General features: G+C 50.8%; 1 protein-coding gene across 1 annotated transcript; it reads right to left on the bottom strand.

The window, feature by feature from the left end:
- Positions 1-473: 473 nt before the first annotated feature.
- Positions 474-14,386, bottom strand: Padi6 (peptidyl arginine deiminase 6). Its single transcript, XM_051173558.1, has 16 exons — positions 14,257-14,386; positions 13,568-13,745; positions 13,010-13,082; positions 10,510-10,577; positions 9,780-9,891; positions 8,350-8,475; positions 7,479-7,657; positions 7,138-7,241; positions 6,108-6,219; positions 4,825-4,932; positions 4,498-4,652; positions 3,550-3,706; positions 3,343-3,466; positions 2,139-2,209; positions 1,252-1,413; positions 474-717 (listed from the first exon to the last, which is right to left on the bottom strand). The coding sequence occupies exons 1-16, from the start codon at positions 14,346-14,348 to the stop codon at positions 484-486; spliced, it is 2,055 nt and encodes a 684-aa protein (XP_051029515.1). The 5' UTR covers positions 14,349-14,386; the 3' UTR covers positions 474-483.
- Positions 14,387-17,253: the final 2,867 nt, after the last annotated feature.

Raw genomic sequence — 17,253 nt, forward strand, 5'->3', positions numbered from 1 at the left:
CTTTATCCCTCATGCTACTGGACAGTTTTGAGACCACAGCCTCCTGCAGGATATCACTCCCCTTAGGCCTGTCCCCTCTAATGCAGGCCAGCTACTAGTTGCTGCCCCTGCTGCTTCCTCCAGCTTGGAATGTAGACAGTGTGGCCTAGCTGAATCAGTCCAAAGCATTTGGGGAAGTCCAGCTGTATTGCCCATTATAAATTCAGAAAACTACTAGGGGCGAAATCCTGCCAAGTTATGAAAGCTCCAAGCTACCCCTAAGATGCATTCAGAACACCTACCCGTTTTATTTGCTCTGTAGTTATGTTTTATTTTTTGCTCTGTATTGTATAGAGACAGTTCCCCACACCATTTTCTCCCTCATCAAGCTGGTAGCTCTGAGGACCCCAACTCTCCAGGCTCCCCATTCCCTCCAACCCAATGCACCAGGAATCACACATGCCACTGGGGGTGGGCAGAGCCAGTGGCTCCAGGGTCCAGGGTCTAAGGAATCATCTTCCACCACTTGAATGCGAACGGCACCCGGTGGACAATAACACAGGCACAGCTGTCTCCCATGTTGGTCAGGTAGCAGTCAAAGTCATCGATGAAGGTGCACTTGAGACCCAGGGGCTCCAGTAAGTTGCAGACTCTCTCCTCCAGGCAGCAGGTGCCCTTGATTTGGGGCCCAAAGGGCTTGGGGATTCCTAGATTCTTGTCCAACACGATCATCTGCAGCTGTTAAGACAGAACTAGGGTCAGGCAGGATCAGGGCCCTGAAATAAAATCTATCCCTGCCCTCCCTGGGGGCGGGGGGCACGGAATCATATAGGGAAAAACCACATGTCACTTAGGGTTGGCGACACTTAAGCCTGTGTCCATGTAGGCATCCCTAATCAACCTCAATGAAAATCATTTTGCTTAGTTTCAGTGTCTGCCAATGTCTTTCTGAAAGATACGAATTCTGACCAGCAGCTAACCACCTTATCTTTGTCCCTGGATTTGTGGCTCTGGCCTTGTCTGCACCCCCATCCCAGCCAGCTTTAAGATCCGGGTGCTCCGCTAATCCACAGGCACACTTTTCCCCACCATGCTGAGCTTTTGTTTGTTCATAGCAGCTCTGGTTCTATGCACATGGACCTGGGGTCTACATCAGGCTTCCATTTCAGGCCACAGCCATCTGATACGTCTAGTACACCATGGCCAGCAAGGCACCAGTCGTGTGGGCCAAGCAGACCCAAGTTTGAACCAGGCATGCCCAGTGGCCCTCACCATGTCAGGGAAGTATGGCCTCGCGAAGAGTTTTGTGGTCTGTTGGTTGGAGGGGACATTTGTCAGCAACTCCAGGCAGAAGAGCTGTGGGATGGCAATGATGTCCTTCTCCATCAGGCCCAGCTCCTTCTTTAGGAGGGTGCGGTTCAGGCTGATGCATTTCTGCACAGCAGGGAAGGTGGGGAGACAGCAGGGACATGGTCATCAGGAAGCTCTGCTTATATCTACTACACAAATCCAGAAAAGGCCTTGAAGCGGCTTCTATCTGGCTCAAATCCCGTGAGCCAGGAGCCCTGGTGGGCCATGTGAGCCTTTCTTTACCATGTAATATAGCAGTCCTTAAGTTAAAGTGAATTCAGAGAGAAGGCTGGGATGCAGGAGGCCAGGATCCCTCAGCTAGTCTGCTGGATGGCCACTAGTGTCACAAAGCCCCCTGGTCTTTCAGGTGAGGGGGGGACGACACACACAGATGTCTTCTGGTCCTTCCCTCACATCTAAACATCTGCTCCTGCCTACTCAACTCACCCTCCTCACTGACACCAACACCCTTGGTATCCAACTCCAGCTTCAAATAAGATTGAACCACCTGTCCTCGTTCTGGTACCCACTTGCCAGGGCAGGTGACCCTCTCTGGTTCCGCAGAGGCCAGGGCACCAGTACACCATGGCATAGAGGATGTTCATAGTCTAAGAGTAGTAAGGAAGGAGCCAATGAGCAGCACCCCACTGCACCCCTAAAGTCTGTATCGGGCTGGGCAGCCGCCTGCACCCCAATAGGATCAGGGCCTCCAAGACCTGCAGCGCCAGCACCACCTTGGGGACAGTCCTGCAAGACCTGCTGCAGCGCCAGCACCACCTTGGGGACAGTCCTGCACCCCAGGCCTTTACCTCCACATAGTCATTCTCCTTCCGCAACTTCTCGTCAGCCAGGATTTGGGAGATGGTTCTGGCCTCCCTCCCTGGGGAAAGAGGCCAGGCAGGGGACAGATCAGTGCCCACCTGAGGTACATACTCAGGCCAGTGACTGTATTGTCAGTATTCCCAGGTGTTGTTCCCGAATCTGGTGTCAACTAAGATACATTCACATTCCACCGAAAAACCCAGGCAGGATTTACTGCCACTAGCCACTGTCTGTGGCTCCAGGGAAAGCAAGGTCAGTACATTAGTGTGGTGACAGCCCCCACTAACTTAGACGACACCTCAACCCTCTGTACGGCTGTACTACAACCCCCCTCCCCTCTTAGTGTGTACCAGAAGCCTTGTAGTTGGATATCAGGCTCAACTCCGTTCCTCAGGTTCCAGCCCTGAGGTTAACAGCCTTTGCCTTCTGGTATGGTACCCCGTGACCTCTCACCCTGTGACAAGGTGTCCCTGATCCTTCCAGAGAATGTTGCTCAGGAGATGGGTGGTACCCTGAGTCTCTAACCCAGGTTGAGAGAAGGTCCCGATGTCCCCACCTCCTTATTGAAGAAGCCAGTCCCTGTGTTCCCTTCACATTAGGTCAGAAGATGGCCTGCAAGCACACCTTTGCGAGAGACCTGAAGTGTCAGGTCAGGCAAGCCCCATGGCCCCTCCCAGAGGTCATATATATCACCAGGAGCAGTCCAGAACCCTGGGTCTGCCCCCTTCTAATGTGAGATGTCCCACAATGGCCATTCCACCACCTCCTAGGATTCCCTGTGCCTTTTCTACCAATGACAGATGAATCCTCTAGACCAGTGGCTCTCGACCTTCCCAAATGCTGTGACCCTTTAACACAGTTCATGTTGTAGTGACCCCCAGCCACAAGATTTTGTTGCTACTCCATAACTGTAAATTAGGCATCATTATGTAAATATCCGTTATGTGATCCTGTGAAAGGATCATTCAAACCCCTCTGGGGTCTTGACCCACAGGTTGAGAAACTCTTGAAGGTACTAGGTGGTGGTGGCTCACATTTTCAATCTCAGCATTCAGGAGGCAAAGACAGATGGATCTGAGTTCAAGCGCAGCCTGGCCTACAGAGCTGAAGTTCCAGGACAGCCAGGGCTACACGGAGAAACCCTGTCTCGAAAACCAAAAAAGGTCCTAGGTAAAGAAAAGTCACCTTTACCATTAGAAAGGAGCTGTTCTGCTCTGATATCTTCAAACAGGGTCACATCCCCAAAGCCTTCCTTCTGCTTCTGTTCAAACAGCTCATAGCAGGCACTGGGGCTGGCCATCAGGAGGCGGAACCCCTGGGAAGGGAGACGAGAGTCACCCACTCTGGGGGTCCCTAGGTCTCCAAGCACCTGCACCCTTCTCCAGCCCCGACACAAACCTTCCCGTCACCGTTTTTGTCCTTTACAGGGACAAAGCACATGAACTCATCCATGTGGCCAGTCATCAGCCAGTCTGAGAAGAGCTCCACAGGGGCTTGCACCTGCTGGGCATACACAAAGTCTCGCAGGGCCTTGCTCATGTCCCGGCCTTCAGAGCTGGGAGATGGAAGAGAGAGCAGCCTTTGAGATGCTGGGGCTCCTGGAGCTACCTACCATCCACTGAATCAGGCCACCTCCAGGCTATGGACCGATTTTGCCAATGGGTAGGCAGGCTTTTAAACATTGCCTATTCTGGGCCAGCGAGCTGGCTCAGGAGAAATGCTTGTCGCCAAGCCTGGGGACCTGGATTGAATCCCTAGTTCCCATATAGGGAACAGACTCTAGCAGGTCACCCTGAGCACAGCACGTATACACTGTGGCATATGTCCACACAAGACTTAGAAGGGTGTGTGTTTGAGGTAGCCCTTACAGTGACCTGCTCAAGCCCAAATCACATGATTCAAATTGACTGAGCCCTGGACCACACGATCTGGGGTTTAGAGTTAATACCACCAACCCAACCCCATATTTTGTAAAAGGCATGTCTTCGGGGTCAACAAACAGCCTAGTTGGATTTAAACCCAGGAAAATCAACTAAATTTTTTTGGTGGTTTTTAATTTGAGACGGGGGCAGGGGTGTCCCACGAGCTCAGGCTGGCCTCAAATCCAGAGGCACAAATCAAGGTTAAAACTGAACCTAGGACAGACTTCCTGCTTGCTAGGCAAGCTCTCCAAACTGCCACCCCCCTCCCAAGCTTGCTTTTTTCTAACCAAAGGCTCAAGTACCCTTCAGTGTCAAAGAATGCAGAGCATGTCTGCTGAGGGGAACTGAGAATTATTGTGATCAGGGTGTTGGTGGCCTTCCCTTTCAGACAGCTGGTCACCTGCCAGCTGGTCTCCCAGCTCACCTCGGGTAAAAGCTACCACCAATGAGAACCCTGCCTAATGGGTAATCTTTGCCTTGAGCCTTGACCGGTGGGGATACCATCAGGTTCCCGATGGAATCCAGGCTAGCCACTCCGTGGTCCTCAGTTTGGTGGGTCAGGTAGCCAACACCAGGACTCTAAGGAGGAAACCCAGTGGGGAAAGGAATGTTATAAAAGGACTGGGTGTTAGGTCCTGTCTCACTCCTGAAATGTCAGGTACATGCACCTCTCCCCTACCCCACAGAGGCCACCTGGAAGCCCCGCCACAAGGCCTGAGAGGTTCACTATAATCAGAGTGCAGTGCCTCACCAGTGAGTACTTCATGGGGAAATCATCCGGCTTGGGAACCCGGGGGGTATCAAGAATCAGGGACACTGTCTTGTGGGGAGCCTGAGTATAGCAGAAAGCCATCTCATCCTGGGGGAGACAAAGATGATTAACTCTTCATTGGCTGCTTCCTCATCTGCTACACAGCTTCCTGAGAGCAGCCAGAGAGAAACCTGGTCAGCTCCTACTCAGCCCTCAAAACCTTCCTAGAGGCTTTGCCCAACACGTTCCACCTTCCAGTTTAAGACTGAGAAGTCCCCATCCCCGACCCCCAACCCATTGACTGGTCTTGTCAAGTTCTACTTACAAAGAAAGTCAATTGTTTCTGGGACCTGCAGGCAGTCACTATGATCTCTGATGTGCCCTATGACTCGACTCCTAGCCAGATCCAGCTGCCACCAGAGTTCCCTGCATCTCAGCCAAGGGAATGATTTTTTGGTTTTTTTTCTTGGGGGGTATGTGTAGATGGGGGGTAGGGTGTCTTTTAAGAAGTCTCATGTAGCCTTTGAATTCTGATCCATCCTACTTTGTCTCCAAGAGCTGGGATTACAGATCACACCCCAGTTTACACCATGCTGGGAAATGAATTTGGGATTCTACACTAGGCAAGCACTCTTGAGTTACATCCCTAGCCCTTGACCTCTCAATTCCTGTTTGTACCCACACACACACACAAACCCCCTTGTCTTATTCCATGATGCAACTTTTACCTGCCCCTGATCACGTCTTGTTTCTCCAAGCACACCTCACATTGCAAACCCCAGGTCAACAGCCCTGCTTCCTGAAGAGCTGGTGGCCCCCTCACAGCCCCAGCAGAGCCTGGCTTATGACCCATCTGAAAGTTCTCAGCTGCCTAAGTGACCTGCTTCAGGCTGTTGTGTCTAGCCCCTTTCTGCTCAGCACTTAGAGCTCCGTACCCTGTCCTTATTCATCTCCAGTCCCTGGTGACACAACAGCCTCTGGTAATTGCTCAGATGTGTTTGGAGCAGAAGGATTCTCCAGAAACAAAGCCGAGCCAGCTTTAGTCCTGCTGTTAGGCCAGACACAAGCCCAGACTCGTAGCCCAGCTCTGATACCTGCAACCGAGGTCTCAGACTCCATCTTGAATGCCTGCCATCCAGAAGAAAGGGGACTGGACTCTAGTTTTGTCCTTGACAAGCCTCAGTGGTGTGCTGGATCACTGTGTTACATCATCTTGTGGTATGTGCACCAAGCCTCTTTGCCCCTCCTCCACAGCTAGAGCAACCCAGGAGGGTATCAGTTACCTGTAGCCACCTGCCCTGACGGCTGGGGTCCTCGTACACAGATGCCACCTGTACATTACTCTTCTCACTCAGCCTTGTCACGGTGTCCACGAAACCCTGCAGCTGCAGCTCCCTGCCACGAGACAGCTCACTGGTTTCTTCATGTTCCTTGACTCAGCCACACTCCCTCAGCCCAGGGGGAAGGCAAGGGAGAGGGCCACTCTGCCACAATGTGAACAGAGCCATTGCCCTCTGCCTTAGCATAGGTCAGACTTAAAAGACTTTTTGTACCTGGACCATGCTGGCAACCAGTGATGGTTCAGCCCTGTTCATGGGTCATACCTTTTGACCACCTCTGCGAGCACGTGTGTGTGTGTGTGTGTGTGTGTGTGTGCGCGCGCGCGCACGTGCACACACACGCGCACGCCCACACACACACACACACACACCATTAATTCCTTGGTTGCGTGCCTCTGTTCGAACTATTGGATGACTGTTTGCTCCCCAAGAGACTATCAGAAACTAGACAGCTCAAGATGGCCAGTGAGGTCATCTCTGTGGGGCAGGGGAAATGGGGACATCTAGACACCTGTGTTGGCTCTTTGAGACAGGGTCTCATTACTAGACAGTGTCCTGGGACTTGCTCTGCAGACCAGGCTATCCCCAAACTCAGACTGGCTGGCCTCTTGTCAACCAAGTTCTGGGGTTCAAGGTGTGCACCACACCACACCTGGAAGAATTTGGGATTATAGTGTTTTCATATAGAGGACCAACACTGTGGATGCACAGCGGATATTCTTTCCTTGGGCACAAAGTGACATTTGAAGGGGAGGTCAAGAAATCCAGTTTACTACTGGACCTTGGGGTTGACTGCATTGGCAAAAATCACAATCGGGGAAGTGTCCTCGCCCGGATTCTAGGCCAGTCCCAGGGTCCCTATGCAACTCTCCAAAGACCTTGTTTCTTGGGTCTCCGGTCTCCAGTCAGCATGAGGGGAGGAGAGGATGCTAGTGACACTCCCTCCTCCCCAGGTGGCCTCAGGCACTCTTACCTGCACAGGTAAACCTCAAGAGGCAGCTGGGTGCTGGGAGTGAAGATATAAGGAGCAACACGGAACATCACTGTATCTTTGTAAAGTGGCATCTCTGGGATTGACTGCAATGTAGGACAGGTCACCCATGAAGACCTGGCTCCATCTGCCTGCCCTCTTCCCTCTTAACACTCCTGGGGGCTGCAGGTGTTCATCTCAACCCATCCCTGGAGTCCACTGCCTTCTAGACTTCTGTAACATCCCCCAGCTGTACTGAGAGCCATACTCCTGAGTTCCAGCCTAGCACTGTGGGTCTCCTCCCTCCATCGAGCCCAGGGACCCTCGATGACCAGGAGGCATACTTTGTCATGAGACTTTTCCACTAGGGAGACGGAGAAGGAAATCAGGCCTGTGAAGTTGACAGATGGGAACTCTATGGCTTCGATGTAGAAGGTCTCTTTCCCTCGGTTCTCAAAGGGAGCCAGGACATGAATAGGCTTGCCAGGTCCCACTACCAGCTCATAGGTGCAGGTGGTGGTGCCTTCTAGGAGAGATAAAGGGGCGACAAGACACTAGAGCCATCTATTCCAGGTGGGCAAGCACAGCAGGCTTATGATTCATCAGGACATCAGAGGGTTCTGAGATTGCCAGCACTGTTAAGAGTGACTTAATGCACCATTACACTGTGTGTGTTTGCACGTGTGTGCACATGCATGTGTAGGCCAGAGGTTGATACAGGTGTCTTCAATGACAGTTTTGAGACAAGGTTTCCTTCACCGAACCAGGAACTAACCGATTCAACTAGAGTGGCTGGTCAGGAGATTCCCAGCACACCCATGTTGCAGGCTCACAACTATCTGACTCCAGTTCGAGAACCTTACACTCTCTAGTGGGCCTCAGTCACCAGGCACACTTAGTGAGTGCATAGACATGTAGGCAAGGCACTCATACACAAATTTTTGAAGATGGATCTTCCTAGGAGAAGTTACTTGGGAATATCATCTATCATTCTATTGGCCCAAATGCATTTCTTCCTTCCTCTAAGAGAATCCTGAAGCCACACACCATCCCCACATCATGATGGAATGGCTAACCCATGGCAATATGTAGAAATTAACTCTGGTAAAGGTGGTAGCCAGACAGCCCCTGCAACACTGATCTGTCACACAGCCTGTGACCTGTGACTAGATCCTGGGAACCATCAGGCTGAGGTGGAACAGGGTTGGTACGTACTTTGGGGCCAGTAGACTCTTGCCTTGCTCGCCTCTTCCTTGGAGGTATGGAGGATCAGCGAGTAGTTCTTAAGGACGGAGGCGGGGCCCTCCACTGTCAGAGTCATCTGAGACAGGTTCTGTATTTCTGGGAAAAAGGATAGACAGTTCAGGCCAGGCTACAGGATGGGAAAGTGAGCAGCAAAGATTGGGGTGGGAGTTACATTGAGTCTTGCTTAGTAGTCCAGGCTGGCTGAACTCTGATTCCCCTGCCTCAGCCTCCCAGGTGCTAGAGTGATAGGTGTGAGCTATCACATCTGGCTTTAAGGCTTATCTGAGATCCTGTTTCCTGGGATGTTCAGGGTCCTCACCTGAAGGTACCTCCTGTGCACTGGAAGAGAGGTTACCACACACACCCCTTTAATGGGATCGAGAGTTCTCACTACCTTGTGAGGTCAATGTCTCATCTCTACCCCCAGATGGCAGAATGAGGCTCATTCACAACCAGGGAGTTAATAGGTTGCTGTGTGACATTAAGACTGCTTTCATGGGGACTGAGGATGTAGCCTAGCATGCACAAAACCTTGAGGGGGGGCAAGGCATGTCCAATCCCTAGTGCTATATATAAATGCCCGTGGTGAAGCACATTTGTAATTCTCAGGAGGTAGACACAGATAATCAGAAGTTCAAAACTGGCCTGGGCTACATGAGATCTTAGTCTCAAAAGATATGCGGGAGGCCTGGAGGGTTGATTCTGTGGTGAATAAGAGCACTTCTCTTCCAAAGGACCTGGGTTTGGCCCCCGGCCCCCAGCATCAGTTTTTAGGTGGCTTACAACCAATTGCGAATTCCAGTTCTAGGAGATCTGCTGCCCTCTGACTTTAAAGAGCTCCAACACACATGGTGCACATAAACTCATGTAGACACAGTTTCTCTGTGTAGCCCTGACTGTCCTGGAATTAACACTAGACAAGCTAGCCATGAACTCGGATCTATCCACTTCTGCTTCCAAGTGCTGGGATTAAATGAGTGTGCTACCATAGCCTGTTTATGAATAATTTTTTTTCAAGACAGGGTTTCTCTGTAACAGTCCTGGCTGTCCTGGAACTCACTCTGTAGACCAGGCTGACCTCGGAAATCACAGATCAGCCTGCCTCTGCCTCTTAAGTGCTGGGATTAAAAAGTGTGCACCACCACCACCTGGCTATTTATAATTCTTTTAAAAGCTAACATATCTTTATATGAAACCATATGGCCTCTCATTACACAGCTTCAAGGCATAAAACCCTTTGGTATACCAGTAATGTCACCCAGGGCCTCTGTACATGTTAAGCAAATGCTCCCAACCTATGAAACAAGACTTGGTCATCCCTGAGGAATCAGCTATGACCTACAATGTGGGCTGAGGAATAGCCAGAGCTTGATAGAGGTGGGAACATTGAAAAGTTGTACCTTTGGGGGCTTCCTGATTGAAGGATTGGTCATCAGGATCATCTGTGTCAACAGGATTACAGTTCACCAGCAGGATGGCTCCCCAGCCATTTGGGCCCCACACCCATCTCTTCTGCAAATGACAGAGACATTGAGGCAGGAAAGGGACTAGCAAATCCTGCTTCTCATATGCAAAGCTTTGTCCTCAGTCCCTGGAACTCAGGGGACAGAGTTTGAGAAAGGTGACATATGGAAACAGAAGGCTACTAGGTGAGTAAGTACAGGTGACTGCTGCCTGGTTTCAGGAATCCAGGGCTGGAGAGACATGCTATAAGAGCTGTGTCTCAGAGGTCCAGGGGTGGCAGAGCTAATTCTGCTGTAGCTGACTATAAAACCAGGCCAGAAATGTAATCCTAGGAAGGCAGCAAACTCACCATCCTGCCTTTGTTATCCCAGTACTTTGTTGGCTGGCAGGTGGCCCCACATCTGGTTCTGTTTCATTTTTGGGACAGGATCTACTATAGCCCAGGCTAGCTTATAATTCTCTTATGTATTTGAGAATGGTCTTGAATGTCTGATCTTTCTGCCTCTACTTTGTGGATGCTGAAAGGCACATCCCGCCACACCTGGCAAAGTCAGAAATTGATTTCATTGACCTTGACTTGTATAGCAGTGATGATAAAAATGGGCCCAGTGGTCAGGGATGGCTCCCTTGGGTCCTGCCTTGCTCCCCCAACCAGGCAAGCCTCACCTTAGCCTGCTTGTCACTGGGCATGTCCAGCTGTCCATCCCGGTAGATGTCTGCCTCCAGGGAGATCTCTGAAGGGGAAAGGGAAGATCTCAGACACCTGGACTGCTTGCTAATGGGGCCCAGAAACTCCGGTGGTCCTCACAAGGCCAAGCCCAGTTCTGACGCTGCTGAAAGCCTAATGTGGTATCATAATGTCAAGTTCAGCATCTTCAAAATTCATGCTGAAGACCCACATGGTGAATTAGAGTAAGTCACATAAAATAATCACTTTCTTGAGTGTGTGATTCTATATTGGGGTGTATCCATAGCTAAATTGGGCCACAGGTTGGACACTCATGGTGAGTCAGTGTCTTCAAAGGCAGGCTGGTTCTCATGAATAAGTCAGGGAGGGAGCTCTCTTCCCTCTCCCCATCTGCACTCCACAGAGCTCAGACACCGATCGCAATGTGACCTCATTCTTCCAGCTCCCATCCCAGCCTTCTACCCTTCTAGAACAATCTTTGAACTTGGAAAATATACAGGGATCATACAGAATCCCTTGGTAACTTAAGGGTACCAGACTTCTGCCCAGTGCCTTCCTGGGGCACTGCCCTATGGTGGCACCCTACTGTCCACCCTGCCCTTTCCCACGCAGCTCACCTTCCTTCAACTTTACCTTAGTGGCAACTCCTAGCTCTTTTGTGAAGTGCCACTTCCTGCCTGGAAGGTCAGGGCCACGAGCCTGGCCCTAGCTTGCTGCTGTACCCTCAGCACCCAACCTGCAGGCATGGTGTCCCACCGCCCACCATGAGCCTGACTGATTGGGGTATAGCAGCGTGCAGAACTTGTCATTTTGGAGTTTACAGTATTTGATATCCATAGAGGTTGGCTGGAGATGATCATAGTATATATGTTCATTGACAGCAACATGGGCCAGGGGATACAGGGACTAGGAAATGGAGCCAGATGTTTATCTTAGGTAGTCAAGCGGGGAGGTCTCGTGCAAACTGACATCTTAAAGCCCTACAAGAGGCCAAAAGATCCCCTGTACCAGAAGGAGTGGGAAATATGTTCAAAGTGGCAAGTTCAAGGGTCAGAGAAGCCACTAGTGCCAAAAATAGGGGCAGGAAAAAGACTCAGGCGTCAGAGGTAGCTGGGTGACTCATGGAGGACTTGCGGGTAGTCTTGACTTTGGGTTTGATTTGTGTCCTGCAGAAGCTGAAGAAAGCCTGAGAACCCAGGTGCTGTTGTCTGACGTCTTCCTAAAGATACAGCATTCTGGTTGTGGGGTCAGACTTCTTAGGTAGTCAAGAGGGGGCACCCCACAATGGCAAGAAGCTGGGTGCCCCCTGGAAGACCTGGATAGAAATTGAGGCTACAGCTGGGACAGACCCGCAGACTCCTTCAAGTCCCGGCTATGCTTGAAGTGTCTTAAGATTAACTGACATGGAGCCCAAGAGGATGAAGGTCGATGCGCCTGAACCCAGAAGAATGGGGTGGTGTCTGCTGTGATGGGGGAAAGCTATTAGCTTCGGGAGAGTGAGAGATGCAGTTAGAGCACTTGCTGCTCATGCAGAGGACTCGACTTCAATTCCCAGAACCCACATGAAGCTCACAACTACTGCCCACTTGAGAGTTGGAGATGACCAACACCCATCTCTGCCCTCCAGACTCCCTACACCATTTGATGCACATGAACTAAACACACATTTGGAATTAAGATAGCCTTGGGGCAGGGTAGAGAAAAAAATCAGTTTTGTTAAGGATACATTAAGTTAAACACATAAGCTGTGTTGGAAAGGCAATACCCACCAATCTATGGGGCTGTCCTGGTAGAGGTGGTGTTGGGAGTCTATGGAGGAGTTACATGAGCCCGAGACACTTTGGTGGTGGCCATCTGGGTTGAAGGCTCAGCAAAGGGCCCTGGAAAGTATCGGGGAGCTATCTAGATAGGTTTCAGGTGACATGTGTACGGAAGGATGACAGGTGTATCTAAGCCACCCAGTCAAGGCAGAGAAGACAGTGGCCACCTGGTTCTTATAAAGCCACTGCGGCAAGATGTGGCTGGAGAGATGGCTCAGTTGTCAAGAGCTCTTACTGCTTCCCAAAGGATCTGAGTTCAGTTCCCAGTGTGCATCGTCAAGCATCTCAAACACCTGTAACTAGTCCAGGGACATCTGATGCCCCTACCCTGGCCTCATGCGAGTGCGCACACGGAATGTAAGGGCCTTCTTAGACCAGTAAGTTGCCAAGCGTAGAGATCTGCAGTGAGAGGACATAGGAACTTTGGACCAGAGACCAGTGATAGAGTGAGGAAGGGGCCAGATAACTCATGCAGATTCCATCCTCAGGAAAGGAAGGGAGGGAAGAGTGACTAAACCCCGAGGGAACATTGTGTGGCGGCCTTGGGCCCAAGAGGAGGCATTTTATATACAAAGAGCCTCTCCCTAAGCTTGGCACCGCCTGACCTGCTCTTCAGAGGGCTGGATGGACTTCAGCTCCTAGAGGCAGCAAGACTCACCAATTCCAGTGAGGTACAGCACAGCTGTGGCCGTGGGGGCCTCTTTGTCAGAACAGTAATACGAGACCAACACCTGTGGAGATAGCATGAAGAATCTGTATGAGCCGAGAGCAAGGAGCCCAGTGGCAGAGCCATAGATGGAGTCTAAGCATTTGACCTTGGCCCAAGGCCTTGGACCACTTAAGACTTTTAGGAGTGCCTCAGGTAAGTTGCTGGTGCTGGCCTTGAACTTGTTCTGCAGCAGATCTTGCACTTTTGATCCCTGCTCCCCATTACCGGGCTTAATAAGCATGAACCATTAGGTCCAATTTACAACCTGGGTTCTGGCCTTACTCAAGGAAGGCACAGTGCTTACTTACCCAAGTGAGCCTCCTGCCTCAGGAAACTGCCTGCCCTAAACACACATGGGCAGGTTCCACACACTTACCATCCTGTACTGCCTTGTTCCCTGCCCCAGACTGCTGTAGCTGGCCTAATGGGCTCCAGCTAGGCTTTTTGGCTTCCACACTGGGATCACCTGGGTAGGTAAGTGTTCCCCATCTCCCCTCCCTGGCTCACCTTGTCCTCATCCATAGTGGGGCTGGGTGACACCATTCTCACCAACGCCTCTGTGGGCTGGGTCATTGGTTGCCAGACCACGGCTTCTGCCTTCCCAGTAATGACTGCGCTGGAGACATGGATCAGGATCCTTGGGGAGCCACGGATGGTGAAGGACTCACAATTCTTGGGTGCACACCTGGATTGCCAGAGACAACACACATTAGAGGCACAGGGATGCATTAGCCTAGGGGTCAGCAGGGCTTGAGGACAGCCTGCCGATCTCCATCATACAGGGTTGAGGAAGTAGTCTGTGTCAGTGAAGTTTGGGGGTCCCAAATGTCTTCAGCTTTTCCCTTGCTACCCTGGGACCTCTATTCTTCCTCTGATGATTTCCAGCCCAACCTCACCTTCCCACCAACGCCTCACAAGTGATCGAATTTTCGCTTTATATACAGGCCCCAGCTCCCATGCACAGGGTGAATATATGTGAAACCACAACACAACCCCTTACCTACTCCTCGTGGCCACGTCAAAGCAAAAGGGGCTCTTAGGAGCAAGAAGTCAGCACCCCCCAAGCCCAAACCAGATTCCTGGAGGCCAGCCAGTTCAGCAGAGAACGCTAAACTAAGCTTAGATTCCTAGGCGCGAGGACTCTACCCAGACCACCCCCCTGCTAGGTACTGCCTTCAGACACCCCCAGGTCTTACCCACTGACGTCCAAGGTGATTTCCATGCCCAGCACACAAATGGCATGGGTGGGGCTGTCCAGGGACAGGCTCACAGTACTCTGGAAAGACATGGCAAGGCTTTTCCGAGACAGCCACCCTCTGGTGCAGCCCTTACCTACCAGAGCAATTGCCTAGGGTGCTCATGCCTCCTTGCCTTCCTCTTTAGTAGGGTAAGGAACACCCCCGCCCACCCCCTTGTTAAGGTTTTGCAGCCTCAATCCCACCCAGGTGAGCCTGCCTTTCGCTCTGGTAGCTGTGGGAGGTACATGAGTAGAGCTGGGAGGGGGAGAGGAGGTGGGGGTGGGATCCTTTCAGTCAGTACCAAGGTTTAGCAGCTGCTGCCTGTGGACCCTGCAGCCCTGGGGAATCAGGCTAATCGCTTAGAGCTCTGGCCCTGCACCAGAGCAAGGAGCCTTCTGGGAAGTTGGAACTTGCATGGACCAAGACACTAGCAAACTCTGCTAGAGCTGCCAGAGTGGATGTCTTTAGACATAAGGGGCTGTGGTCAGGGTGCTACATCTCAAGGTTGGGGCCTTGGTTCTAGAACAGTGTTTCTCAATCAAATTGAGGGGTTTCGACCCCTTTGGGGTTGCTTATCAGATATCCTACACATTAGATGTTTACACTGCAATTCATAGCAGTAGCAAAATTGCAGTTATAAAATAGCAAAAAAAAAAATATTATGGTTGGAGGTCATCACAACATGAGGAACTGTATTAAATAAAGGGTCACAGCAGGCTGGGCAGTGGTGGTGCACATCTTTAATCCCAGCACTCGGGAGGCAGAGGCAGGTGGATCTCAGTGAGTTTGAGGCCAGCGTGGTCTACAAAGTGAGTTCCAGGACAGCCAGGACTATTACACAGAGAAACCCGGTCTAGAAAAACAAAAACAAACAAAGGGTCACAGCATTAGGGAGGCTGAGACCCACTGCTCCAGGATGTATGCTACTTGGCCACTGATGTGGGGGGGGGTGGGGGGGAGGGCTTGGCAAAGTGTTGAGGTCACAGGGGCTGAAGCTGGTTAGCTCTGTGAATCAATCCCTGGTCCTGGCACAATCTATGTCGTTTTCCTGGTGATAAAAGTTGCTCACAGCTGTGTGTCCTGCTAGCTCAGGGGTGGGGTGGGGTGGGGGATGGGCAGCACCAGCTGGGCCATGGTGTAAGCCTGTGTAGCTTTGCTTACAGCTGTGGTCCATCTAAGGCCCACAAGGCAGAAAGGAAAATTTATAATTATATTTCAAAATTGCTAAAACAGGGGTCAACGTTCCCATGCCCTACGATAAATTGCTGAGATGACAGGTTCATCAGTGAGCTTCATGGTCTCTTAGTAATGCATACCTAGGTCAAACGACTAAGCCACGTGTGGTGGTTCCTGCCTGTCAACTGGTTCAGCACTCGGGCTGTGGCAGGAGGATTTCTTCGCGTTTGACACCAGGCTGGGTTACAGAAGGAGACCCTGTTTCAAAAACAAAATATCACACTGCATTCCATAGTATACATATTTGTTGTTAGGGGTGAAAAGACCCAGCTGAGTGAGGTAGGCCAGCCTGTGATCATGGAGCGAGTTCAAGGATAGATTGGGTAATTCAGTAAGAGTGTGTCAAAGTTTTTAACAGGGGGTGGGTGAGCGTGTAGCTCCTTGTTAGAGCCTATCTACCTCCAGGACTTAGGCTCAGTTCCCATTATTCCTTCACTAAAAGCTGAACATGGTGGCTTGTGGCTGCAATCCTGGAGCTTGGTAGACTGAGGTGGAGGATTAAGAGTGGGTTGCCAGCCTGGGCTAATGAAGGGGACTCCATACAGGAGCGGCTCCAGCTTATTTCCCAGAAGACTTTGGTGCAGGGCAGAGCTTAGAGGGAGTCACTGCCATTCCTCTCTTTCTCCATCCTACCCGCCTATCAGAGAAGCAATGATGGTACCAGCCCCCAGCAGACTTTGAGTGTAGTCTGTACACTCAAAAGGCTGGGGCAGAAAGATGGCTGTGAGTTTGAGGGCAGTCTTGGCTACAAAAGGAGTGTCAGACTAGGGCTACTAGCAAGACCCTGTCTTACAAAAAAAAAAAAAAAAAAGAATAAAAGGTAGAAGCCAGAAGCTAGCTGGCAGAGGCAGACAGGCACTCTCCCGGGGACCTTTGGAAGGTGAGGGGACAGCCTTGCAGCCACCTGGCTTCTAGCCATGCGAAACTGCTATGGTTTCAGGCCTTAAGAACTATGGGACTGGGTTTTAGGAACACCTGGTTTGTGGCATTTACCACATCTGTCTCAGGGAGAGGGATGAAGGAATTTGTTTTGGCTTGATGAGGTTAAAGAAAAGTCAGAACTGACTGGGTGGCTCAATGGGCAGAGACACTTGCCACCGAGCCTGACGTGCAGAGTTTGATGCGCAGAACACGCATGGTGTAAAGAAGAAACTCAGTGTCGTGAGTGTCTTTGCGTGTGGTGCGAGGATGCACACACAAACACACACACAGTGGGACGTGGCAGCCACAATTTTGATCCCAGCACTTGAGGCAGAGGCAGGCAGATTTCTGAGTTTGAGGTCAGCCTGGTGTACAATAGAGTTTCAAGTAAGCCAGGGCTGCATAGAGAGCCTGTGCCAAAGAGAAAGAAGAAAGAAGGAGAGAAAAAAAAGAAAGAAGAAAGAAATACCAGTGACACAGAGTTTATCTAAGGAAGAAGTCATTGTCAATGGGTGAACCCCAAACTGAGAGAATTAGCATCATAAGAACGAGGTGATAGAGGGAAGCACGTATTGAGAAAATGAAGAGGTACAAGGACATTATTTGATTGGTTTGTAATGATAAAAGCCTCTGGTCACAGTTATAGACTGACAGCTTATGATTGGTTGGCTAGGGTTAAATTTTGTAAACAATTTTCAGAAAATAACCCAAATTTCACTTATTTTTAGTGGAGCAAGGTTGAAGTTGCTGTTGAAGTCCATCTGATTTTATCTAATCAAGGATTCTGCAGGCTTGGTC

The sequence above is a fragment of the Phodopus roborovskii genome, unplaced genomic scaffold, assembly GCF_943737965.1.
Source record: "Phodopus roborovskii unplaced genomic scaffold, PHOROB, whole genome shotgun sequence".
In the NCBI taxonomy this organism is placed as follows: domain Eukaryota; kingdom Metazoa; phylum Chordata; class Mammalia; order Rodentia; family Cricetidae; genus Phodopus; species Phodopus roborovskii.

Bases quoted from the DNA above. Each gene is read 5' to 3' on its own strand.
- Padi6 (XM_051173558.1), bottom strand. From the start codon at position 14,348: ATGTCTTTCCAGAGTACTGTGAGCCTGTCCCTGGACAGCCCCACCCAT. The intron at 4,653-4,824 runs GTGAGGCACTGC...TTTCCTCCTTAG, and splicing joins TCCCCATGAAGTACTCACTG to AGTCCTGGTGTTGGCTACCT. The intron at 718-1,251 runs GTGAGGGCCACT...CTGTCTTAACAG, and splicing joins GGCCATACTTCCCTGACATG to CTGCAGATGATCGTGTTGGA.